The sequence below is a fragment of the Micromys minutus genome, assembly GCF_963924665.1.
Source record: "Micromys minutus genome assembly, chromosome: 11".
Classification (NCBI taxonomy): Eukaryota; Metazoa; Chordata; class Mammalia; order Rodentia; family Muridae; genus Micromys; species Micromys minutus.
The window spans coordinates 54,402,977-54,429,122 of NC_137980.1; the positions used below are offsets into that span (position 1 = coordinate 54,402,977).

The window sequence follows — 26,146 nt, forward strand, 5'->3', positions numbered from 1 at the left end:
GGCCTCCTCTCTAGGTTCTCCGTCCGGGCAGCTGTTTTCCCCTCCCCCTCCCTCGCACCCAGCCCTCCATCCGGCCTGCATTTTTCCGGGTTTGATATCACTTTTTCCACTCTCCCGGCTGCTGCCGGTGGCCTCTGCCAACTTTCCACAGTTACAGCCTCCCACCCCCATTCTCGACCGCAGGCCGGAGACAATTTCAGGGGCGGGGAGACCCTCCTCCGCTTCCTGGGCTTGACTGGTGACCAGTGAGTTGGTGGTGAGCATCGGGAAACTGGGAACCTCAAAGCATGATTTTTCTGAGCCTCATCCTCTGGTCTGGGTCACGGGTGACTTCTGTGTAGGGTCCAGGAGTCTGGTGGGGGGGGGGGTTGGTTGAAGGCAGAGGTGTCAGAAGTCTGAGGCAGGATGGTCTAAACAGTTTGCATCTTGTTCTCTTCTCAAAGTTGTGACAGTCCCTCCTCCCCCATTCTCCCTGGAATGGAAACTCCTGACCCCTACACCCAGCTGGGTTCTCAGCCAGGCGGGAAGCCTTGATGAGGCCTTCATCCTTCACAGCCAAGGGAGGTCAGAGGAGGGGGCTGGGTCCTGAGGGCCCCGGAACTCCCTGACTGGGTGACTCTGGAGAACTCTCTGCCCGTCTCAGGGCTTCACTTTCCACATTTGGAAAATGAATGCATTGTACTAAATTAGCATCCATCCTGGGATTAACGGACTGAGTTCCACGGAATTCATGCCTGCCCCTTAAATTATATGCAAAGTTGTGCTAGAAAATTGGTGTCTGCCCCGTGTTTTGAGATGGCTATATAGACCTCTCCGGCCTGGAACTTGCTTTGAAGACCAGGATGGTTTTGGTGTTTCAGGGGGAATCCTCCTGCCTCTGCATTCCCTGAAAGTTAGGATTATGGGTAGTTATTTAATGCCCCCGCCCTTTCCTGGTAGGCTACATTGGCCTTGAACTCTAGATACTTCTGCCTCAACTCTCTGAGTTCTGGGATTATGGGCATTTACTGATATTTCCACCTCCCCCATAGAATTTTACTCCCCCCTCCCTGTTAAAATCGAACCTATGACCTCACTTGTGTTAGGAAGCTTGACCTTCAGTCACACCTCTACCTCCTGTCACTCTGTGTGTGTGTGTGTGTGTGTGTGTGTGTAGGTCAGAGGTCATCTGCCTACTGTTTTTTTCAGAGACAAAGTCCCTGACTGGCCTAGAGCTCACCAAATAAGGCAGGTTGGCTGGTCGGCAAGTTCCAGGGATCCACCAGTTCCTGCCTCTGAGAAATGTGGCAAGGGGCGCACTGGGATCTCCGTGGCTTCACTTAGAACAGCTGTGTGATTATGGGAGCCTGCTTTCCCTCTCGGAACCTCCTTTTCCTAAACAACCGGAGGAGATTAGAGGTCACACTCTTCGGTGTTGTACAGACAGAACACACACAGGCACAAAAATAACAGTGGCTTGGTGTGCAGCTCCACGGTAGGACTTCCTAGCATGTGTGACAGGTTGTACATTGTCATAACCAGCTTACACAATCAGCAGCTCTTACAGTGCCAGTGTAGACAGGCAACATTCTGTGGCTCTAGAATCTAAAAAAATGAATTAAGAAGGAAATAGCAGGTCACTCGAAATTGTGTTGTGAATGTGATCCACCGTGTGTCTGTCTCAAAGGCCTTGGGGTAGAAACTAAACCCAGAAGTTGGGAGGAAGGCCTGAGCTTGTAATTAACTCACTGACTTTATTGATTGTCCAAGACATCTAGGCCAGCAGACCAAAACAGTCTACAGTCAAGTTAGATGTTTGAGGAGGAGGTGGAGATGCCTGGAAGAACCCACTGAGAGACATCCAAACATCGGACAGGACATCCCAGACTGGCTTATTGTGGTATCTGAAAAATTGGTCACAGCCTAGGGACAAAAATATTTTTTTTTTTTACACAGACACCCACCCTGTAAAAAAACAAAACAAAAAAAAAAAAAAAAAAAAAGCAACAACAACAAAAAACAAACAAACAAAACAAAACAAAACAAAACAAAAAAAAAAAAACCTTGTGCCTAGCTTGGGTTTATAGCCCCATAGTCTGTCCATTCATCATTTTGCCAGGCAGGAAGGGTCCCCAAAACCCTACATCCTGGCAATACTCTAGCCATCCTGGCAAAAGGCAAGGTCAACCACGAGAACTCCAATGACGCACCTTTTGTCCTCAGTGGCACCATAGTGTCCCATCACCTCGGAGAGACGCTGGCCTCAGAGCACAGCTAGGTTGTGGCAGGACTTGGAACGAGCTTTGAGTGCCCGGCGTCGTGCGCTGCGTGCCGTTAGGCGTGCCAGGAAGCGGCGGGCGCGCTGGCCCAAGCTGGCCCGTCGTCGAGGTGAAGGTGTCTCTGGGGCCACAGTGTCTTGGCGACGCAGGCGCAGTTGGCGCACCACGCCCTCAAAGAGCTCTGTCACATTGTGCTGCAGAGTGGCTGAAGTCTCAATGAACTTGCAATCGAACACCACTGCGCAGGCGCGGCCCTCTGATGGGGCAAGGCAGAGATAAAGATGGAAAGAGGTGTGTTCAGACTCTCAGGAAGCAATTTCCCTGATGCCTACTTAGTTTACGTGTCAGGGCACCCAGGGGCAAATCATAGATAGGTTCAGTGTAGGGATCGATACTCAGAAGAATAAGGCTGGGAAGATATGACCTCGTAAGTAGGGCCATTTTAAGACCATGGGTCCCACTAGAAATATGAAACTTATTAAACTATTCCTCGCCCATTGTAAATATAATTTATGCCTAACTTTAAAAGTTTGGTTTGCAGTTCCTGGCCAACACACTAAGTGTTTCATATAAACCTTGCATTTATAATCTTCCCAACTTCTACTGGAGCCACTAATGGCCATTGTCAGCTTTGGGAGAAGCTGTAGACATTGGCGGTGGGCAGAGCCTCTCTGATTATCAGCTATGGAGCTGGTACGCGGGAATTTTAGGCATAGGTCACCGGTAAGCTGTGGTTCTGGAAACCTGTTAGCTGTCAAGGAGAGATGGTTAAACGGGGTTAGAATGATCGAATAGGGACCGGCTCCGGCAAAGCGGAGATACCAGGACAACATCGAGACTTGGGGTATCGAGTGAAGAGACGGGGTCTTTCAGACTTGGGTGCTGATTTGAGAGGTGAGAGAGGACAGGACAGGTAAGCTATTCGTTGTAGGACAGGCTAGGCTGGAGGGCACAGACCTTCGAGCGGAGGCGCAGCAGTCAGGCTGCAGGAGACAGGAGGGTGTGGTAAAGGACCCACCTTCTACAGAGACTTCCCGGCAGCGGGCCAGGTCGGCCTTGTTGCCCACCAGGATGATGGGCACGTGGTCGGCCTGATGCGTGCGCCTCAGCTGGATTCGGAGCTCCGAGGCGCTCTCGAAGCTGCTGCGATCTGCCACCGAGTACACGATGACGTAGGCGCTGCCCGCCTGCAGGCATGACTCCTGGCTCCAGCTTTCATCCTGCGGGGGAGGGACCCCAGGCCCATCCTCAGAGGGTGCCTAGCTCTGGCTGAGAAAGAGGCTCTGTGGGTCTAAAGGGCAGAGTAGGAGAGGTTCTGCTTGGGATGGTTTTGGGTGGGTGGGTGGGACACACTCTATTATAATGCCCCAGGGCCGCCCTGGGGAAACCATGAATTCTCTTGAGCCCCAGTTTCTTTCCTCAAAAAGCTGATGGACTCTCCCTTGATTCCTTCCCCCTTCTACTGACTGTGGGGGCTCTGTCTGACTAATGAAGGTCTAGCTTTGCCTATTCAGCCTTCTCACCTTTTTCTTCCTCCTTCCCCACCCTATCCTCTTTTTTTCCTTCTGCCTTAGCCCCTGGCATGGTGGGAATATGTGAGGGCTCCATCAGGCCTGGCTCCTTCAGCTCTATCTAATTTGTGAGAAGAGAATGGGACATGGTTTAGAGTGTCTGCAATCTAGAATTAAAAGAAAAAAAGGAAGAAAGGGTCCTTGGGAAGGCGCAGTGGGTAATGGATCCCACAGTGGAAGGAGAGAACCAAGTCCCGAAGTCCTCTGACCTCACACCTGCACACGGCAAGGCTGCATCTGCACTCATACACACTCACACAAAACGGATAATAAAGTGTGTGTGTGTGCTCGCACACGTGTGTATGAGAGAGAGAGAGAGAGAGAGAGAGAGAGAGAGAGAGAGAGGGAGGGAACAAAAGACTGAATTCAGAGAGATTTTTCTCAGTACAGTTTTGGACGGTCGAAAGGTTACCTGTGGGGGGTGAGGACACAGGGGATGGGCGTGGAAAGGGACATTTTAGAAGCAGAGCAACAGCCACAGCGATGTGGGAGGGCAGTTTCAGGCCTTTGATGAGGTCTGGTTCCTGTGCTCCAGGCTCATGTTCTGGAAGGCCGGTTACGGGATGGGAGGGTACAGGGTAGGTGGGAAGGGCCATGCTGAGGATGGAGGGTCAGGGGAAGTCTGAAGAGTATGGGTTGTGCTTCCTAGTGAGCCTGTGGGCAGGGTTTGGAAGGAGGGACAGGCCCAGAAGGGAAGAAGGCTGGCCAGGGGAAGTCAGTCTTAATGGCTGTGGTGGGGACGGCTGAGTGTGCAGAAAGAGGAAGGTGCTAGAAAGTAGGACAGATGAGCAGAGAAGTGTCAGACCCTTGGTGGGGGACGGGTGCACTCTCAACAGCTATACTGATGGCTTCTCAGGCCAAATTACCTTTGAGTAGAATCAGACAGAAGTAGAATCTCAGGGCCAAGAGGAAAGCTCACCGGGTAAAGTGCTTGCTATACACCCATGGGGGTCTGGCTTTGTTGAATTTGATTCCCAGAACTCACATTACAAAAAAAAAAAAAAAAAAAAAAAATACCAAACCTTTTTCACCGAACCCCCAAAACCTAGGTGCACTGTGAGGTCAAAGGACAACTCTCAGGAGTTGATTTTCTCCTTCCACTGTGTGGGGGTAAATCTCTGTCAGGCTTGGCTGCAGACTCCTATGCTCAGCTTTGCCATCTTGCAGGCCCCAGGCCTGGCTTTTGATTGGCCTGCCTAGCTCATTGGCTACCCCACAGTGTTCTACTGCACGCAGAAAGCAGTTCTTCCTCATACTGGTCCTTGAGCTCCTTGAGGCTACCACCTGTCTGCCTCCTTCACCAGGGTTTTCAGCATCCTGGCCCACTAGAGACACCCAGTGAGTGGACTGCGGTGGGAATTTAACACAGCCGCCTTGTATCTGGCATAAATTCCAGAGTGATGGCACCCAGGATCTCACACAGCCTTTTGTAAATAGTCAGTGATTGCTATCTGAGGTTTATGGAGTTGCTTTAACTGAAGGATTCTCAGAGCTTTTGCATAACTTAGTCCCGAGACATAGCTGGCAAACCAGGCAATCTTGTATGGCTGAGAACTGCCCAGGTAATAATTCCTTCAACAACTGCCAGAGCAGAGGTTTTGGTATGCAGAAATTGCCTGGCTAAACATGCCCTTTGTGTAACAGTACAGAGGCTTCTGCAAGATGGTTCAGAGTTCGGTCCATCTGAGCCTGTTTCATCCCGATGCTGAGGAAGCCATAATACATCCTGTAGGGTCTCTTTCTTTGATCAACCTGAATAACTAAGAACACCAACATAAGGCAAGCTGAAGGTCCAGTGAGTGATGCTTCCAGGGCAGTTGGGGACATAATCCCAGTATAAGCTGTGGAGTTTGTAGATCTGGGCATGATTGACCTGTTCTCGGAGAGTTTTGGACACAGCCCCTCTGAGCATCAGCTTCTTCATCGTCAGAAGGGGATTAGAATGACCTTTAACTGCACACCATAATGTGTGCCCATTGACTTCCATCATCAGAGAGGGTTGCTGTTCTGAGACCATCGTGAGGCTCCCTCTCACCTGGACCTTCTTTGGTACTTGTTAAAAGGAATTCGTCAAGCCAGACATGGGGATGCATGCCTGTGATTGCAGTACGGGGGAGGCCAAAGCAGGAGGATCAAGAATTTGATGCCAGGGCTGGTGAGATGGTTCAGTAGGTAAAGGGGTCTGCTGCCAAGCCTGATGATCCAAGTTCAATTCCCAGGCCCACATGGTAGGAGAGAAATGACTCTAGCAGATTGTCTTCTGACGTCTACATAGGCTTTTATCACCTCCTCCAATACAATAAAAATCTAAAACAGCGGTACAACATGAGGCCCCATCTAAAAGAATAAAATGATCTGTCCACACGGCCCCCTTCCTCTCTCTTAGGTTCTATCAGCAGCACTGTCAGCCACTGAACACTGCCCAATTATTATTTTTGAAACAGGGTTTCTATACACAGCCCCAATTGTCCTTGAACTTCCTATGCAGCCCAGGCTGGCCCCAAACTCACAGACCGCCTGCCTGCCTCTGCCTGTCAAGTGCTGGGTTAAAGGCTTATGCCACCAGGCCTAACATTATATTCTAAACTTCCTTTATGGGACTCAAGTTTAGGGGAAAGATGGCACAACTAGTCATTCCTCAATGTTTCCTGTGCCCACTAGGTGACCTTGTGTCCCTAACTGTGAACATAGGGTTAGGCACATGCCAAGCAGGTGCAAGACAATGGGTTTTATAGGTTGAATCCCTTTATAGAGGTAATATCTCCACTGAGGTTTTAATTTTTCCCTGCCACTTAAGAGACAGAATCTGATCTAGCCCAGGCTAGCCTTGAACTCACCATGTAGTCAATGATGGCTTTGAACTTCTGCATCCTTTTGCCTTTAGCTACTGGGATTAAAAGCATGTACTACTATATCACTATCTGAGGTTTTATGGTAACTGGTTCTATACCATGTATGTATCACATGTTTGTTCATCAAAGCTTTTTAATCCAAATAAAAACAAGAGTTTGCAAAGTGAAAAAAAAAAAAAAGCATGTACTACCATAGCTAGCTTGTGCAGTCCTGGGGATCCGACTCAAAGCGTTGCAATTCAGAGCATTCCAGCATGAACTTTCTAACTGAGTTATATGCCCAGCTCACCCTCAACTCATTTATCCAAGTCCTATAAAAAGTATGTGTACCTGTGTAATGAGAGGAAAGAGGCCCATGCATGCCTGTTCTGGAAGGGAACAGGGGAAGGCAGTCTCTGGTTCCCCCTTTTCACCGCCTCCATAGCTCTCAGAGTCATCCCAGACAGCTCCCCTGTCCTTAGCTACTTCTCTAAGCTCGACTTGTCCTTCACAAGTGCATTGGGGATTTAAAAGTCAGTTGATGTGGCTAGAGGTACAATTTGCTCAGTGGTGAGACACATTCAGAGCAGTCTCTGGGCCCTGGGTTTGATACCCAGAAGTTTTTGTAAACTTACAGTAGTAGCGTATAAAAGCAGCTGATAAGGCAGGAATGCTGGACCCATTCATCAGATGAGAAGACTGAAATTCAGGTTAAGTCTATTAACCGCACAAAGCTACATGGTTAGTAAGGAAAAGGAAGGGGTGTGTGTCACCCTTAGGCATTTTTTGGGGGCCAAATCCACTGTTTATTTTTGTTTGTTTCTTTGTTTTGTTTTTCCTAATTCGGACGTGCCAAAAGGATGAGGAACACACAAAGGGAAAAGTGCATTCTGGGATGTCTGCTGGGAGGGGAGTCAGTGAGGGCAGAGGTCAGGGCTGGGAGGTTCTTCTGCCTCTGGGAAAACTTTAGGTTTGAGGGGCGCCGAGGCAGGCCCCCGCCCTAGGTCCTGCTCTGTATGCCCCAGGAGACAGGCGCCTAATATTAATTCTAGTGCCCCTCCCCCTCACCGTGCTTCCAGTGTCGTACCAGTTTCTCAGCCTCCCAGGTGTCCATGACCACCAGTGTGGTGTCCTCTCCGTCCACTGACAGTGTTCTCTCATACACACCTGCAGGAGAGGGGGGGTCCAATGAGTGCGGAGGAGCCCACTGGAGACGGCCTCCCCTTTCCTCCCTTTCTGTCTGTCACCTCGTCGCATTTTCTTAGAGGTAGGGAATCCTGTCATTCCCGGTGGGGTGTCCATGTGTCACCAGCTGTCAGAACAGTGCTTGGCACACAGCAGGCAGTTGCTAGAAGCTGGGTCTCAGCTGAGTGACTGGGCTGATGGGGTAGCCTGGGAATCCTCCCCAACCTTCTCTAACTCTGTGCCTTTAGGCAGATCATGTTATCTTGGGCCTCAGTCCCCCCACTTGTGGCACACATATGTACATGACCCCCAGGTGCGTCAACACTGGAGAACAGGCCGGTCCAAACGGTCTCCATCTTTTGTCTGTGTTTAGCCACTCCTCCTTACATTCGCTGTACCCTCAAAGCTAGTTCTGCAAGAGGCCTATCTTTATGTCACCTGCTCTAGCGCTGTGTATCTGACTGTCCCAGGGCCCAAGGTCCTGCAGCTCCTGGCCCTGTGTTCTAAATGCATTTGGGGGTTGGGGGATGGGGTAAAGAAATCCAGAGGGCAGAACTGGAGGTCTGGAAGCCTCCGTTTGGGAAGAATGTTAGTTCTGTTGTAGGCCTTGGTAGCTGATGGATGGGATGGAGGGTGAGAGTCAGGAGAACTTGGGGCTGGGAGTTTTTAAGCTGGGTGCAAGTCCATCATTTCTTGGCACCCATAGTTTCTAATTTTCCCCCTTATGATGTGGACCTTTCATCCAGTATCCCTCCTCTAGGCCCTATCTTAGCTGTGTTTTGCACAGCCTTAGGAAAGCATCATTTACTTCATAGCATGTATGAAAGATACCCTTTCGGATTGAACTGTGTGTGACCTGCACATCTGTTCTCTGCAATCCCGTGCCCCTGGTGACAGTCCTGTGGCCACAGCCTGGCTAGTTACAGGGCTCCTACCTCCCAGCTGCTCATGAAGGTCTCGTTCTTGTTTCTCTGCGAAGAGACTGGCCAGGCTCGTCTTCCCAACACCGGGGTCTCCAAGAAGCACCACCCGGTAGACTGCCTCCCAAGAGCCGTCAGAATCGCTGGATTCAGAGGACCACCCATCTTGGGCAGGGGAGGGTTTCCGAACGGGAGGGTTGAGGGAGGCTGACTGACCCAGTCGGGGATGCTGGGATTGAGCAGGGGGCGCTGTGCACAGGCGGCCAGGCTGGTGACCCCTGGAAGACAGGGGTAGTGGTGTGCTGGCTCGGCGTCGCAGAGTGGTCTTTGCTTCCTGCTGGGTGTTAAGAGTCATCCTCCGTGAGGAAATCTCTGGCTTCCTTAGACCCTTCTTTCCAAAAGAAGTAGGCTGGGCAGTAAGTCCGTAGCCCAGAGTGCCTTCTTCGGGCGGATAAACTGTGGAAGTAATTTCCTCCAGAGCCCTCTCTGATTCAACTGCGAACAGACTCCTCAGCTCCTTGGGTTCGGAGGTTGCTGGTTTCAGGCCTAGAAGGGGCGAGTTAATAGGCTGTGAACACTCACAGATGCACACCCAGAAGCCGATTTCCAAGTTCCGAGGATGACCCCTTCCCCATGACACAGGCAGAGAGGGCTACAGTGAGCGGAAACACCTAAAGCACACCTAGTGTACTCATCCTCCCACCCAGAGCGGTCCCTACCCTTCAGCATTTGAGACTCTCCCCACAGAAAGCATCGGACCGGCCTCTTCCCCCTTCTCCACTGGTCTTCACATGTTTAGGAATTGGGGGGGACAGTGAGGAGGGTTGAGGTCTTTGGGAAGTTTTATTCTGGCTGCCTGAAATCCCCGGCAGTTCTTCAAACCGCGGGGTGCACTGGCGCTCCACAAGGGCGAGGGGCTCCGGGGATCTCCTGGCTGTAACCCGAGTGCTCTGGTGCCATGGGAACGGCGTGCCCGGCCCGCCCCTGCGTGAAAAATTCAGGAGCCGCTGGCGCCATGGCCTCCAGTTGTTGTTGTGTGGGGTGGGGGAGCCGCGAGGTACCCAGCAACAGGTTTGGTGACAGAACGGGATGCGGGAGGAGAACCGGGATGGGAGCCCACTGGGTTCGGGACTCAAGTGCCCTTTCGGGTTGGAACTTTCTCCACTGGCGGTCCTGGATGTGAGTTCTGAGTCCTGGGACAAGCGCAGGGAGCGATGGTGGTAGCGTCCCTTGTGCCAGGCTTTTCTACCCTTGTCCGCCATCCCCACCCCACCCCCGCCCAGGACGCGGGTTCGAGACTCTCGGTCCTTGGACCACACTGCATGCAAGGTTCCGGAGAACTCCACCAGGACAGGCAAGTTTACCTTGACGCGCGGAGGCTCCGAGCTGCTGGGTACTCCGCTGTCCCCCCAGCCTCCGCACCAGCCCCTCCGGCCGGTCCCGCCCGTTCCAGCGCCACCCCGCCCCGTGCGGCCCCGCCCTGTCAAGGCAGCCCAGGTCCCCGCCCTGTAGACCTCCGCCTTCCGTCCTCCCCGTGAGGTGGGGGTGGCCATGTAGGAATGGGGTGCTGGAGAGGGAGTTTATTCTTGGGTCTGGATGTCCTTCTGTGTCCGCCCCAGTTTCCCCCACTTACAGGGCACACCAACTTCAGTCCTGGATGGAATCCTCTAGGGGAACTTAGTGTTCAGAGTCGCAGGTTCCACCTTTCAAGGGAGGCGAGCCGCTTCTGCAGCTGGGCTCTGGGCTAAGGAATCTGGGTCTTAAAACAAACACCCAAGTGATGTAGATAACTCGCAGAACACACTTTGAGAAAACTCTGGGTGGAGGGTTAATTTTGGAAAAGGGTTTGGAGGAAGCAAGAGCCTATATTGTCTGTAGTAAAGAGTTTGAACTGTCAGATTCTCACTCGTCCTAAAATTTGTCTAGGATTAGCAGGGATTAAGGTATCTATCTGGTTTACTGTCCCCTTAAAAATTAGTACTTAGAAAACATTTATTTGTTGGAGGGAGCGGGAAGAGTGCGCCTTAGCACCTGAGTGGACGGCAGAGGACAATTTGTACAAGATGTTTTTGTCCCTCTACCATATGGGGGACTGAACTCAGGTTGTCAGACTTGGCAGCAAGTGTCTTTATCTGCTGAGCCAACTCACTGTCTCTGTCTATCTACCACTTATCCATCATTTCAACGTTCGTCGGCATGTGGGAGCAGGAAAGATACTGATCTCAGTAAAGGAGACGGACACTGGCTGCAAGGCCAGCATCCAAGCTCCTTGAGCAGGGAGCCCTTTTTAGCTCTTGAGAGGTTTAAGTGTATGTCAGGTAGAGACCCGGAGGCCCGCAGTACCTGTGGGCGGGGCTCCCCGGCATGCCTGAGAGGCTCCAGATTTGGAGCAGATCCAAGCATGGGGGGTGGGGGGTGGGCTGCCTCAGCCCCTGCAGGGCTTGGGACGACAGCAGCCCCCTCTGGAGTGACTTCCTTCCTGCAGCAGTCTGGAGATCAGGCTGTGCTCAGCTCCAAGTTTCAGCAGACGGCAGGACAGTGGCTTCCAGGCTGTGCCTTGCCTTGGGTGACCCCGAAGCAGCAGTTGGCTTCATTCTGACTGGACACGGAGAGTGCATGTAGACTCCACTACCCGTGCAGCGCCACCAGAGACAGACGCCATTAGACAAGTTAGTCTTCCGAGGGAAAATACATCCTCTGTTAGCTTATCAAATCCGGGACCGTATAAGCTCACCGGCGTATGCAAACTGCAGCAGAAAAACAGACAAACACCGAATCGATAGAGGGCACAGCACCCTCACCTGCACCCCACAAAAGGGACAAGTGGTGTAGCTATGGCGACATCCCCGCAGACCTGTCATGTGATAACCTGCTGTGTGTGTCAAAGGACCAATAGCTCTCAGCAGTCTCCACTGTTTGACTGGGGAGCATGAATGGACCATTCATCGACTGCCCGTCCACTCTGGTCCTGCCGGCCTCTCTGGCTCACAGCTCATCCCTGTGTCTGGGCTCCGTGAGTCTCCAGCAGCTCTCTACATCTATTGTTAATATCTGTCTAACCCCTGGCAGTGACTTCTCTGGTCTAGTAGCTCTGCCTTCTGCCTCCAGGAATATCCCTTGAACTCTGTGGCTGCCTTCACCCCTTGTTGTGGTTATTCTATAACACACGCACACACACTCACTCACACATACATAGATATACACCTGTATAGACAGATGCATGCATAAATCTGTACAAAGTGTAAAATTAATAATTAAGATCAGAATAAAAGAATCTGAGATTGCCAAGGGCCAGTTACCAAATTAGGACTGCCTGGTAAATTCCAGCCAATAAAATGATTTTCAATAAACTCTGGCCCTGGGAAAATACACAAATGTGATCATGCTTCTAACATGTAGCTTGGCTGTCCTAGTCTCCCTGTTCTACCTGTAGCATGAGCTGTGCTGGACAGGCACCTTCCAGTGTCTGAGAGCGTGGTGACATGGTTTCCAGCCCTAATTCTGTGACTCAGTCACTGCGCGACTGTGGGCAAATCAACTCCCCTCTTTGGGTTTCAGTTTCTTGATTTAAAAATCTCATTTGCCAGACGTGGTGCGCATCTGAATTCTAACCCCTGAGAGTTGAGACAGGAGGACTGTGAGTTCCAGGCCAGCCTGGGTTTCTAGTAAGTTCTACACCAGTGTATCTGCACAGCACGGCCCTGTCTGCACTCTCGAGAGAAAAAGTAACGGGAGGTAATCCTGCTAAAACATACAAGCAAGTGCACATGCTTTTGTCTATGACATAAATGTGTGAACTTGGCAGTTAAGACCTCATGGTCTGGAGTCATTTCAATTTCAGCATCTTCTAAGTAGGTCTCGAGGCTGTGACCTGCACCTTTGGGCCCATTCTGCTCCCTCTTCCGGGGATACCCTTTCCTCCTCATCTTTCACGATGTAACCCAGATGCTTATGTGCTCGACACTGGGCTAAGCTCTGTGAATGCTATCCTGGTGGTCTGTAGTGGTGTCTTAGAAATGTCTGGGAGATTCCATGGCTCTGATTGAGACATCTGGGGCAGGCCTGTTGAGTTTGCATTTTTCTCAGGTAGGAGCACAAGTTTGCTGCTTCAGGGACCACATTTTGAGAACTTGGTTTCATTCAATGCTTTGAAGGTGGTTATTGCTTTCTATAAGGAATGAGTTCTTCCATTTTCAGAGTAGGCCTAGGTAATGGAGAGATGTCCTCTTGCAAAGGACCCAGGTCTGGCTCCTGGCAGCCACATGGTGGTTCACAGCCACCCCAGCTCCAGCTCCAGATTCTACTTCTCCTTCTGACTCCTGCAAGCACCATGCAGACAAAACATAAAATAAAGTGAGGAAATCTAATGAAAATGAAAAAATAATTTAAAAAGAGAAAAGGACACTTGTCTTCATTTTGTAGATGACAGCCTGGGTCTCGTCACAGTTAGGCGACTTGTTTAAGGTCTTGCAGAAATGAGGGGGTAGGTTGGTCACTTTTCTCATTGTTGCAACGGATACTTGACAAAAGCGCCTTAAGGGAGGAAGGTTTCTCTTAGCTCACGGTTTGAGGGTACACAGTCCATTAGGGTAGTCACTGGAGTGTGAGGCAGCTGAGGAAAGAGGGAGGGGGAAATTGGCAGTCAGCTCGCTTTCTCTCTCTCTCTCTCTCTCTCTTTTAATCCAGTCCAGGATGATCCTGGCCCTGGAGTGGTTGCTTACTTTTAGGGTCTTCCTGCCTCTATTAACCCAGCCTAGACACGTGCTCACAGACATGCCTAAATGTTAACCTGCCAGGTGATTACTAGATGCTGCCAAGTCAACAATCAGTATTGATCATCACATGGGAAGATGCTGGGGAGAAGCAGGCCTTTCTTAAGTGTTTTCTTACTCTTTTAGACTGGGAAAAGCCATTCATACTCTCTCAGTCTCTCTGTCCTTCTGTCACAAACCCCAGGGCCTTGCACAGCCTCTGGAGGATTTGGCTGACTAGTCCATGCAGAGGTAGTCATGAGAGAGCTAAACAGCCTTGGGACCACGTGGCCTCACCCTCCCACATGCGCTTGCTGTTCTTGGCTCTGCAGCCCATAAAAGCTGGGTCTGTAGCAAGACTGTACGCTGGGCTCCTCTCCTGACTTCTTCCCAAAAACGTAGCAGGGAGCTTGGTGGCCATGGCAAAGTGGATTCTACTCATTGTGGCTCTTCTGGTCCTGGGTCATGTGCCACCAGGTAATCACTCTTGTGTGTGTGTATGTGTGTGTGTGAGAGAGAGAGGGTGGGGGGGGGAGGGAGGGAGAGGGAGAGGGAGAGGGAGAGAGAGAGAGAGAGAGAGAGAGAGAGAGAGAGAGAGAGAGTCTGATTTCCTCAAGGTTATTAGCCTCTGAGAGCTTCTATTTCTCCACTTGTACAACAGGGATGGCAGCAAGACCAAGTGCAGTCATACAGTGTTATTAAAAAAGTGTTAATGGGGTTGCAAGCTGGCACAACCACTCTGGAAATCAGTCTGGGGGTTCCTCAGAAAATTGGACATAGTACTATCTGAAGACCCAGTTATTCCACTTCTGGGCATTTACCCCAGATACGCTCCAACATACAACAAAGACACATGTTCCACCATGTTCATAGCAGCCTTATTTATAACAGCCAGAAGCTGGAAAGAACCCAGATGTCCTTCAGTAGATGAATGGATACAAAATTGTGATATATTTACACAATGGAGTACTACTCAGCTATCAGAAACAATGACTTTATGAAATTCCTAGGAAAATTGATGCATCTAGAGAATATCATCCTGAGTGAGGTAACCCAGTCACAAAAGAACAGACATAATACACAGTCACTGATAATTGGATACTAGCCCCAGAAAGCTCTGAATACAACTCACAGACCATATGAAGCTCAAAAAAAAAAAAAAAAAAAAAAAAAAAAAAAAAAAAAAAAAGCCAAAAAGTTGAAGCCTCAGTCCTTCTTAGGAAAAAAAATAAGTGTATAGCACCCTCTCAGAGTGGGGTACACCTAGACCTTAAATCATTAATAACTCAAAAGCTAAGAAGATAGCCTTGTGGCAATTTTTGGTATTTAAAAATCACTATGTTTAATCTTTACACGCCAAGAAAACTTTGACTATTTCCATGTTACGTTTTGTTTTACATACACTTTATGATCATTGTAAATAGTAAGATTTCAATGCATACTGTCATACCTTTCAAAAAGTCAAGTACTGACAAAATTGTATTCATATAGTTTTATGCTAAAAAAAGTGTTAAGAGTGTGCCTGATGGGTGGATTTACTTGGACAGTAAGTTAATTCTCTTAACCAGTGGTCTAACCTGTGACCTATGGGCTCACCTAGAATGAGATCTGTAACTTCCATTATCACCCATACTCTCATTCGTGACTGTGGTCTAACAAATGACCAGAGAGCTGACCCTACTGCCAGTGTGACATAATCTGTAGTTCAACTTGTGACCAGTAGTCTAACCTGTGACCCACAGGCTGCTCTGTGATTTGTGGTCTTCTTCCACACAGGTAGCACTGAATTCAAACGGTGCTGGAACGGCCAGGGGGCCTGCCGGACTTACTGCACAAGGCAAGAGACCTTCATGCACCTGTGTGCAGACGCCTCTCTCTGCTGCCTGACCTACTCTCTCAAGCCTTCACCTCCAGCAAGGGTTTGAGGTGTGTAGCTTGTGCTAGAGTTGATGCCATCGCTCCCCAATAAAATTCATGCTCTCTCTGTGTTCTGCTTGCATGGCTGAGTTCATTTCCTGGCAGGGAAGGGGATAAAGTCAAAGATGTGGGGGTGATGATGGCTGGAGAAACAGGTGCTGGGGGGACTGAGACTAATGACCGTGCTAAACGTCCTGGGCTTGACTAACTCCAGAAAGATGATCCATCCTCCTGAACGCTTCCTCAGGATCCTCATCCACAAAGCAGGGGTATTGATATTGGATGGTTAGGACTTTGCAGAGAGAATGTCAAAAGCAAGGTAGAGCTCACGATAAATTAATAAAGGTGAAGGACAACACAGCCAACAGCATACATCTGCCGCTCCGGACAAGACGGTTCATTTGACTTGAAAGGTGACTTGGCTGGAAGGAGACTTTCTCTTTCTTCATCGGTAAGTGGGGTCCTACAGACCTGATTAGGCAGGAGTAGAAAGGCACAGAGGAAAGCCTGTCCTTTCTGCGATGAGGTCCAGTGATGCAGGAAGGTGGGGTACACGACCCCAGCAGAATGAGACAGGTGCATAGAGAGGCACAGAGTTCAAGTCCTCTTTGCCTTTTAGGGTTGTGTTAGAATGAAAAAACAGGAAGCTCAGCTTTCAGGGAACCCTCCTGACTATAAAGGAAATCTGGAGGTGTGGGGATGTGGTTTTGAGGTAGAGTGCTTGTCTAGTGTACATGTAGATCTATGTACAATCACCAGGAAAATGCACACACCTATGTGAACTCGCACTCGCGCACACACACAGATTTCAGGCCCCGAGACCTGTTTAGAGAAGGCATGGGGGATTGGCTGGTAGGGAGTGTGTTGGTGATCCAAACCAATAACAGACACAGCTCCTAACAATAACACAGTGCCGGGGCGTATCAGTAATAATACTGGCAGTGAAACACTTTCTCTGGAACCTTATTGGCTGACTTCTGCTTGCATCTGTGCGCCACCTTACCGTCTCACGCTCACTTCCAGTTTAAGATGCTGAGAAAAGAAGAATTCTGCCTTGTAGCTACCGAGAAGACCTGCGCCTGTGAGAAAGGGGTTAGGGCGCTCTCCTCTCTGCCGTCTTCTCTCTGAGGCTGAGTCCACAGAGGGACAGGATATGTGATAACTGAAAGGCATGTCAGGGACAGAGGCTCTGGCTCATCTTTTCTGAGACTTCAGAGCTATGCTGGGTGTGGTGGCCCAGTGTGGGGTGATGATTCCACAAGTGGATGCGTAGTGGTCAGATAAGTGACATTTGTGTCGGTGGAGAAAGCTGGCGTGACAGAGGGGCAGTCCTGGAGGACATCTGTCCTGCTGAGTGTGAAGCCTTTAGTTTCTGGCTCTTTGCTACTTGCAGATGTGCCAAGGCAGATGGAGAGGAAGACAGACATGCCCACAGAGCTCCAGTGCTGAATAATTGCTGTCACAAAGTGAAGTGTGTGGAGGTCGGTGCCCTGGCTTCCCACTCTGTTCCTGTGTGGTCTGCATGGGGAACTGAAGCTTAGCAAGCTGTTTAAAGGCACACCATGGTGGGCGGAGAGCCTTGGTACAGGAACAGTAAGAACTCCAGGAGGCCAAGCCACAGGAGTGACTTCGAGGTGACATTAGCTGGGGCAGCCATGAAGAGGGAGAGGGAGATCAAGCCATCCACACCTTGGTGGACTCTAGTCAGCAGGTCTTTCCTACATCTGCCACACACAGGTGAAGTGTGGCAGGAGAGGGGACCTGGGAGAATGAGCTGTCATCCAGACTAAACCTCTTGGTTCAGGAAACCCAAAGGGACTCTGTCCATTCGAAATGTCTACTTGCCATGATTCACCTTGGAAGAGACTCTCAATAACTCTCAATAACAAATCATCTAGACCAGGCTGGCCAGCGGGCATGTCTGTGCAGAACCATCTTGATTGTTAATTAGGACAAAGGCATTATGTTATGGCCTGGACCCTGAACTATATAGAGGTGAATAAAGCTAGTTGAGGAAACACGGCACATAGCAGACAGCGTGGACACACTGATCTCTGCCCTTGACTGGATTTACTGGGAACAGCAGCTTGAGCTCCTGTCCTGATTTCTCAGGAACGGAGGTAGCCTGGAATTGCAAACCAGACAAACCCTTTCTTCCCCAACCCTAGGTGGGAGTATTTGCCACAGCAAAAGAAACCATACTAGAAACAGACGCTTACTCATAGGCTAGGCTGGCCCAAACTAAATCTAGTCCTGTGCGCTAAGCTCATTCCCCCAGTGTTTCAGAAGGAATAGAGCAGCCAGTGCTCCAAGTGCAGCCTTAGATGTCACATGTGTGGCTTTGGGACTTTGCTGTGAAGTTGGCGATGACTTCTAAGAGTGGGGGTCAGAGAGACTTACGTCCTCAACCCAGCTATGCCACAGGGCTCGGGCTGTGAGACCCGGAGCCAGTCACTGCTTGAGCCTGATTGTCAGGTTTCTTTTCTGTCAAGTGGAAATCCCCACAGCCTATAATGGGGTGACTGGTAGAGGGTGGAGGATCAGAGAGGGTGGATCAGCCCCTTTGAAAGGTCCCAGTAATACAAGTCACTGCAATCTGCCTTTGTTACTGAACAAAAGGCATGCCCTGGTCACCTTCTCAAAATAGTTTTATCACCAGAAACCCTTAGGAATGGTATAACAGTTTCCATGATTTCCCCAGATACTGACTATGTTGAATACTTTTATGTCAGCCTGACACAAGCTGGAGTCATCTGAGAGGAGGGAACATCAATTGAGGAAATGCCTCCGTACGTTCAGAGTGTAGGCAAACTTGTAGGCATTTTCTTAACAAGTGCTTGATGGGGACGCCCAGCCTGCTGTGGGTGGTGCCAGGCCTGGGCTGGTGGTCCTGGATTCTACAGGAAAGCAGGCTGAACAAAGCCACGAGGAGCAAGTCAGTAAGCAGCACCCTCCGTGGCCTCTGCATCAGCTCCTGCCTCCAGGTTCCTTCCCCGGCTTCCTTTAGTCATAGACTACAATGTGGATGTTTAAGCCACAGAAGCCCTCTCCTGTACAATTTGCTTGTGATCATTTTAGCAATGAAGATCCTAACTAAGACAAGTTGTTACAGGAGTTGGGTGTTGCTGTGATAGTCCTGACTGTGTTTTTGAGGAGGATTGTGGAAGGACTTTGGGCTAGAAAAGCCACTGAGTACTGAGACCTCAGGGGGATGTCCTGCAAGAGCTTGGAAGATAAGAATCTTGAGAGCATGCAGAGGAAGGAAGCCTGGCTGTGAAGTTTCAGAGGGAAGCAAAGACCAACCTGGGCTCTTCGTGTGAAGAGTCTATGGTTCTTTTCTGCTGCGGCTGAAAAATTGTCTGTTCTTGATCATCAAGAAACCAAAATCACTAAGGTAAAACGTTTACTTTGCTGGGACAACGGATTCTTGTCAGCTGGAACTGAAGAATGAGCACTGACTAAGCTGTGGTTAAACATCACTGAGGTGAAACCTGGGAAGTGTTTCCTGAGGGTTAGTGCACACGCTGTGGTCCAGAGCTTGCCCATGCTGTCCTCCTGCTGCAGCTGAACTTGGTAGCGTAAGGGTCACTTAGGTGGCATTGGTTTTGAAGGTATGAAGGGGTCATGGATGAATGCTGAGGCTTGGCACTATGTGTCAGGGCTGGAGTCCCCGAAGAGAGCCCAGGAGAAGCTCCTGGTGAAGGTGCAGCTCAGTTGCAGCAAGAGACTCCAGCATTTTGGAGATGCCAGTACTTAGGGTAACCAGCCACTAAGAACAACAGCCATGGTGGTACAGAGCTAGCTGGGAATCTGAAAGACAAGATGTGTGTGCTTCAGACAGTGGGGCCAGAGACGTGACCAGAGCCCTTTGGAGGAGCCCAAAAGATTGTGAGCTGATTCCAGATATTGGAAATTGAGTTATTTACACACTTGGAGTTTGGTTTTCTCTGTTCAGATTATGACTGTGCCTGGTTCTGCCCTTTGTGCTGTCATTTTGTAAGTTGCTAACTTACAAAATTAGACTTAGGGGCTGGAGAGAGTGGTTAGGAGCACTGACTGCTCTTCCAGAGGTCCTGAGTTCAATTCCCAGGAACCACATGGTGGCTCATCACCATCTATTGTGTGATCTGATGCCCTCTTCTGGCCTGCAGGTGCACATGCAGATAGAGCACTCATACATAAAATAAAAATACAAACATAAATAAAGATGTTTTTAGAAAGAGACAGAACTTTTAAAGTGTTTGAGTTTGTAAAGACTATAGGACTTGCAAGTTTGAAGACAGTTTATATGGTGATATCGAATATTAATGTGAAGCCTTGAGGGTGAACAAGAACAGAAAGAGTGAGTTTTAGCAGTGATCCGTGCATCACGTTGTCAAAGAATCAGTCACAGAGGTCAGTTGTATGTCAACTGGAAACAAGTTAATGCCTTCTCAGAGGAGAAGAGCTCAGGTAAGACAGTCCATCCATCTTCCACCTCTACTCTTCGTGTGCAGCTCTTGTGAGCAGTTTGCAGGTACATTTTAGGTGCGATGGTTTTGTTCTTTAATTCCACCCCTTTGTTTTCCTAAGACAAAGGCGCTTGTTTATGTAACCACACAGAATGTGATTAAACTCAGCGTGTGACTAAACAATGGGAAAAAAAACCCACCTCACTGTTTAATCTTCAGAGCATACTTAGATAAACACCATGTCTCAGTTGTAGCATTTACTTGACCTCCTCGACGAGACTAGAACCCGGGGCTAGCGGCCTCACAGTCCCCAGAGTGTTTGGCCACCTTGACCACCACATACGCAGCCTTGGCTTTGATCCTTAGTAGCACTACATCAGTTGAACATGGCGTGTTCGAGGTGGAGGCAGGAGGATAAGATTAGCTACACAGAAAGTTCAAAGCCGGCCTAGGGTACTAGGAAAAGAGAGTTCATCATGCTGACATCTGCCTCCGATCCAGCCTGCTGATTTGTGGAGTGTCCCTCTGTTTGAGCGGCTGCTGTTTACTCATGAATAGATTAGACAGCGGACATATTTTTTTCCAGGATGTTCCAGAAGTGATTTCTGGATCTCTGTCTCTCTTGTTGGGCCATATCAAAGAAAGCCACAGCAGACAGATTGTATGGATTCCTAAACCTTGTTCTAGGTTTAATTTTATACTTACTTTAATATATATATATATATACATATATAGTGTTTGGCATGTGAGTGTGCATGTGTGGTTATGTCCTTAGAGGTCAGAGGCATTAGATTCTCCGGAGCTGGACTTACAGCTGTGAGCCCCTTTTGTGAGTGCTGGGAACTGAATACTGGTCTTCTCTTCCGATGTATGCTCCCAACCGCTTGTCATTTCTCCAGCCAGTGCTTAGAAATCAATGTTTTCCCCATAATTGTAAAAAAGAAGACGGAGACGCAAAAACAAGAAAATGAAGACCACACTATGTTCAGTATACAGAGGAGAAAGTAAAAATGTGTAAAATGTGGTTTAAAAACAAAATGAAGTCAAGCATTGGGTGCTTTATATCTTTGTCACTCCAGAACGTTTCTGGGCCTGTGATATCTCCTCTCTCTTTTTATATTTTAGACAGGGTATCTCTATGGAGCTATGTCTAAATGAAATCCAGTCTGGCCTCGAACTCACAGAGATCCACCTGCCTGCTGGAATTCAATGTGTGCGCCATCATGCCCAGCAACAGTTTTTCAATTAAAGATGTTTAGACCTAAAATACTTCCCATAGTAACTATAAAAATCTGTCTGTCTGTCTGTCTCTCTCTTTTTCTTTTTTTTATAATTTCAGTAGTATGGTGAAGACCCTTTGAGGGCGTTGCAATATACACCTGTAATCCCAGTTCGTGGGAGGTCAAGGTCAGCCCGGGCAGCTCCATTTGAGACAGCTTTTCTTTTAAACTTTAGTCAGTGGCCCATCAAGGAGTCTCACGGGTAGGTACTGCCCTCTAGTGGTTTCTTTGGAAATCTACTAGGTACATTTTTGATGGTTGATTCTCTGTGGGCAAGTAAAGAACTGGAGCTTGAAATATGTAGAGCTGTCTAGGAGAATGAAATATTGACTCATTACCCAGACTTGTAGATGAGAAATCCAGATGCAAGTATTTTTTGTCAACTGAATTTTTCTGGAGCAAAAATACCACACAAATCGCGGGACCATCCTAAGTTGTTCTGGAAGATTCCTTTAAAATACTTATTAATTATTTTTATTTATGTGTTTGAGTGTTTGCTTGCATGAATGCCCGTGTACCACATGAGTGTAGGCATCCCAAGAGGCCAAGATAATGTCACTAAATGCCCTGAACTGAAGTTCCAGGCCATTTGTGTAGGACCTCAGCTCAAGTCCTTTGCAAGAGCAGCAAATGCTCTGGACCACAGGCCATCTCTGTAGCCCCTGGGAGACTCTATTACTACTGCTCATGGCTTTGAAAATGTTTAAAATTTTATTTGATGTCTAGGAACGTTTTCCCTGTATTTGTACCTGGCTCCTGCAGAGGTTAGAAGAGGGTGTGTCCCTGGGGCTGAAGTCACGGACACAGTTAGCACCCTGTGGATGCTGAGAACTGAACCCAGGTTCTCTGCAGGAACACCAAGTGTTCTTAACCACTGAGACATCTCTCCAGCTCTTGATGTTGCTGCTGCTGCTTCCTTCTCTTCCTCCTCCTTCTTCTTTCCTTTCCTGTAGCTCTGGGGATCAGGCTATGGACATGTTGGGCAAGTGTTCACCATTAAGCCACTGGCTAGCCCCCATTGCTGCTTATAGATCAGTTTAGATTGTTTATATATTCTTGATTTTTTTACAGATAATATGCGCCTCAGATCATCAAAGCTTGGCAACAAGTGCCCTTAGCTGCTGAGCCATCTCCACACCCCTCAGACCATTTCTTTTTTTTTAAAGATGTGTTTATTTTATGTATATGAGTATACTGTGTACTTCAGATACACTGGAAGACAGAAAGAGGGCATCAGATCCCATTACAGATGGTTGTGAGCCACCATGTGGTTGCTGGGAATTGAACTCAGGACCTCTGGAAGAGCATTCAGTGCTCTTAACCACTGAGCCATCTCTCCAGCCCCAGACCATTTCTTAATGACCCTCCAGAGCTCATTAGTATTTGCTATAATGAACGTCCAGTTGTATGTTTATAGCTTAAAAAATTACTTACTATTCTTGTGTGTTAAAGATGCCCACGGCAGGCTTGTGAAGGTCACAGGACAACTTTGAGGGGTTGTTTTTTACCTTCAACCTTCATGTGGGTTCCAGGTGTTGAACTCAAGTCACCATGCTTCTGTGGCAAGCATCTCCACCCACCGAGCCATCTGGATGACCCTCTAATCGGACCCCCCTGGTTTTCTCTCTTGGTTGATTTGGCCAACAATTTGTCAGCCTTGTTTATCTTCTTTTTTAAATATGTGATCACATTTTTGTCTGAAAATCTCATTGTGTGTGTGTGTGTGTGTGTGTGTGTGTGAAGGTCAGAGGTCGGCTTTCTGTGTGGATCCTCACTGGTCTAGGTGGCCCATGTGCTCCTGGGGACCTCCTCCCATCATGTCTGCCTCTAGTCTCTCTGTAGAGGCTGTTGCTATGCACTCAGCATTTACATGGGTTCCGGGGATCTGAATTTGTGCATCGAGTGAGCCATTTCCCATCAGCTCTCTGTTCTCTTTTCAAAGAACCACTCTGTCTGATTAGTTCTTTGTCTTGTTCTTTTAGCTTCTTTATGATTTTTTTCTCCACTGTGGTAGCTTGAATAGGAAGAGCCTCCACAGATGCATGTGTGTGAATACTTGATCCATAGGGAGTGGGACTATCAGGAGGTGTGGCCTTGTTAGAGTGGGTGTGGCTTTGTTGGAGGAAGTGTGTCACTGTGCGTGGACTTTGAATGTAAGCCAGATCTACTTGCATGCCACCATGCTTTCTGCCATGCTGACAATGCACTAAACCTCTGGAACTGTGAACCAGCCCCAATAAAATATTTTCCTTTAGAAGAGTTGCCTTGGTCATGGTGTCTCATCACAGAAGTAAAACCCTAAGACATCTATCTACCAATTTTGAGTTTGGCCTATTCTTCTGTTTCTAAGACCTCATGGCACATTGTTGGGTTATTTATCTGAAACTATTCTGATTTAAATATAGGCTCTCGAAATGATGGGTATCTCTCTTAGAACCAACTTAGACATCTTACAAAGGTTCTGCTATGTTACATTTTCATTTGACTCTAGAATGAAAACATTTTATTCCTTGATTTCTCCAATCACCAAGTGATCATTGAAGAGTGCACTGTTCAATCCCCATGCACAGGATGATTTCTCTTGCTATTGGTTGTAGAGATCCCAGGAAACCCTGGGTGAGGGAAGTCCAGAGTGAATGTGTATTGTTGCCATGGGAACAACCAGGACAAGGACCAAGGCCTCGGACTCATGGGAAGCTGGCAAAGCTTTGCCCCATATTGGCAAAGCCTTCCTCCTCTAGTCCAAGTGTTTTCAGTTGATCAGTGTGTGCTAAAACCGGCAACTGCTGCTTCCTTCTGCCAAACATTTCCATCCTGAGACTGACCCACAGGGCCTTCCTCTGAGACTAGTAAGCCCTTCCTCCTGTGCTGGACAAACTGCAAACACCAGCTTTTCTGTACATGTGTCTGTCCTTCTTTCCCTCACCACCCAGTCAGGCTTCCGGAACCAAGGTGCCCAGGATATGGGAGTTGACTGTCACTTTCATTTTCATTTTCCGTGTTTGTGTATGTGTGTGTGAGCACATGTATGTGATTTCTCACGAGCTGCCTGTGGTTTGAGACAGAGTCTGAGCTTGTTTCCCTAAGATTCTCAGGCTTCATGTCACTGTGTCCCATACTCCGCAGTTCACTGAACAGCCAGTAGACAGCGCTTTTCTTCTAGCTCTTATCTGTCAGAATGTTTCTCTTCCTGGTCTGTCTCTTCTGGGACTGTGCTCAGATGCACACTTGCTTGCTCTCCTTTCACTCCCTGTCTCTGTGCCCAGTCTGTATCTCCCTATCCAGCTGCCTTGGAGCTCACTGCTTCTTTCTCCCATTGCATATCCAGTGTGATGCTGAGCACATCCACTTTAGACACTGTAACTCTCGTTTAGAATGTCTAATTTATCGTTAGGAACTCCATTTGAGGATGATGTACCACTACATGGCAATCCCCAGTGAATCATATCTCCTATTCCTGTCCTGGGTCTTCTGCCTTGCTGTGGCCAATAGGACTTAAGCAAATGTAACAGGAGTCCAAAAAAATGCTGCATATTGGGGCATAGCCTCTTGGATCTACCCCAGCCACTGTGGAGGAAGCAAAGGAAGGAGCTGTGGCCACATGGAGATAGCAAAAGGACTGCTCAACCAGTGCCCACAACTATGAGCCAAATAGCACACATCCACCCTTTCATCCATCTTATCAACATTTTATTCTCACTTCCTAAGCATGTTCACAATGGCTCCTTTGAAGCTGGCTACAAATTCTAGAAAGTGTACCTGAGATTGACTTGTTTATTTATTATCATCATAGATCATTCCTTCCTTCCTATATGTACATACATATATATGTATGTATGTATGTACACACATTTATAAGTTTTATGTGGTTCTTGGGATTGAACCTAGGACCTTACGCATGCCAGACAAGCACTCTGACAACGAGCTAAATCCTCACATCTTTTAATTTTTAAGTTATGCATGTGTCAGAAACGGCACCCGTGCTGGATATTTATGTCAACCTGATCCAAGCTAGAGTCATCTGGGAGGAGGAAACCTCAGTTGAGAAAAGCCCTCCAGAAGGTGGAGCTGTAGGCGGCCTGTGGGGCATTTTCTTAATTTGAGATTGATGAGGGAGGGCCCAGTCCATTGTGAGTGAGGCCGTCTCCGGGCTGGTTGTCCTGGCTTTTGTAAAAAGGCAGACCGAGAAAGCCAGTAAGCAGCACCCATCCGTGGCCTCTGCACCAGCTCCTGCCTCCGGGTACCTGCCCTGCTTGAGTTCCTGCCCTGACTTCCTCTGATCATGAACTGTGATGTGGAAACATAAACCGAATGAACCCCTTTATCCCCATGCTTTTTGGTCATGGTGCTTCATTGCAGCATTAGAAACCCTGACTAAGACAGCACCTGAAACACTGGACAGACAGGAATACTGTTTTCCCTTCAGGGATAGCCTAGTTTCTTCTATTTGGCAGTTGAATGTGCATGTTAATATACTTCTGCAAATGATGATGATGATGATGATGATAAGGCAGTAGAGAAAATGTATGTCTCAGGTAAGGAAGGTTCCAGATTTAGAAATAATGGTTTTGAGGTTACAGAGGTTAATAATACTGACCATCATTTGTAAGAGAGCAGCAGATTACTGCCAATCGATTGAGTTAAGCTCTGCAGATGATTATACCTGTAGGCCTCCTGCCTAAGCGATTGTAGAAACACAAATGTACACAAGCTCATCTCTGTTAGCTACCAACAGCGTGTTGGGCACTTGCCTCATGGATTCGAGGAAGTCCTGCTATGTACCTATGAGAGGCAGGGATGTCACGATGACAGTGATGTGATTATTATAGTTCTGACTCCCCAGACCTGAAAATTGCCAGTGTAGATGAGCAGGCGGCACTGAGGTTGGGCAGGCACATTTATTGACTGAGCTCAAGAATCCATGGGGTCAGCCTAGGGCAGCTTTGCCATCTGCATCAACTGGGCTTCAGGCTTCCGGGCAG

At 48.5% G+C, this 26,146-nt stretch overlaps 2 protein-coding genes across 3 annotated transcripts; one reads left to right on the forward strand and one right to left on the reverse strand.

The window, feature by feature from the left end:
* Positions 1–1,786: 1,786 nt before the first annotated feature.
* REM1 (RRAD and GEM like GTPase 1) lies at positions 1,787–10,177 on the reverse strand. 2 transcript variants are annotated; one of them, XR_013975248.1, is made up of 6 exons: positions 10,130–10,177; positions 8,781–9,311; positions 7,748–7,827; positions 3,277–3,478; positions 2,190–2,514; positions 1,787–1,902 (listed from the first exon to the last, which is right to left on the reverse strand). XR_013975248.1 is itself a non-coding variant. In XM_080925355.1 (5 exons), exons 2-5 carry the CDS (start codon positions 9,118–9,120, stop codon positions 2,243–2,245), a joined length of 894 nt encoding a protein of 297 aa, XP_080781481.1. In that variant the 5' UTR covers positions 9,121–9,311; positions 10,130–10,177; the 3' UTR covers positions 2,029–2,242. The 2 variants fall into 2 exon arrangements, 1 of the variants encoding a protein (XP_080781481.1); XM_080925355.1 differs by lacking the exon at positions 1,787–1,902 and having other exon boundaries at positions 2,029–2,514.
* A 3,758-nt stretch (positions 10,178–13,935) lies between these two features.
* Positions 13,936–15,441, forward strand: DEFB124 (defensin beta 124; the record flags this gene model as incomplete). The annotated part of the gene is made up of 2 exons (XM_080924963.1): positions 13,936–13,993; positions 15,293–15,441. 2 exons carry the CDS (start codon positions 13,936–13,938, stop codon positions 15,439–15,441), a joined length of 207 nt encoding a protein of 68 aa, XP_080781089.1.
* Positions 15,442–26,146: the final 10,705 nt, after the last annotated feature.

Coding starts and splice junctions, on each gene's coding strand:
- REM1 (XM_080925355.1), bottom strand. CDS start 9,120: ATGACTCTTAACACCCAGCAGGAAGCAAAGACCACTCTGCGACGCCGA. Junction 3,479..7,747: donor CCTGGGAGGCTGAGAAACTG/GTACGACACTGG, acceptor CCTCCCCCGCAG/GATGAAAGCTGGAGCCAGGA. Junction 2,515..3,276: donor CCGGGAAGTCTCTGTAGAAG/GTGGGTCCTTTA, acceptor TTGCCCCATCAG/AGGGCCGCGCCTGCGCAGTG.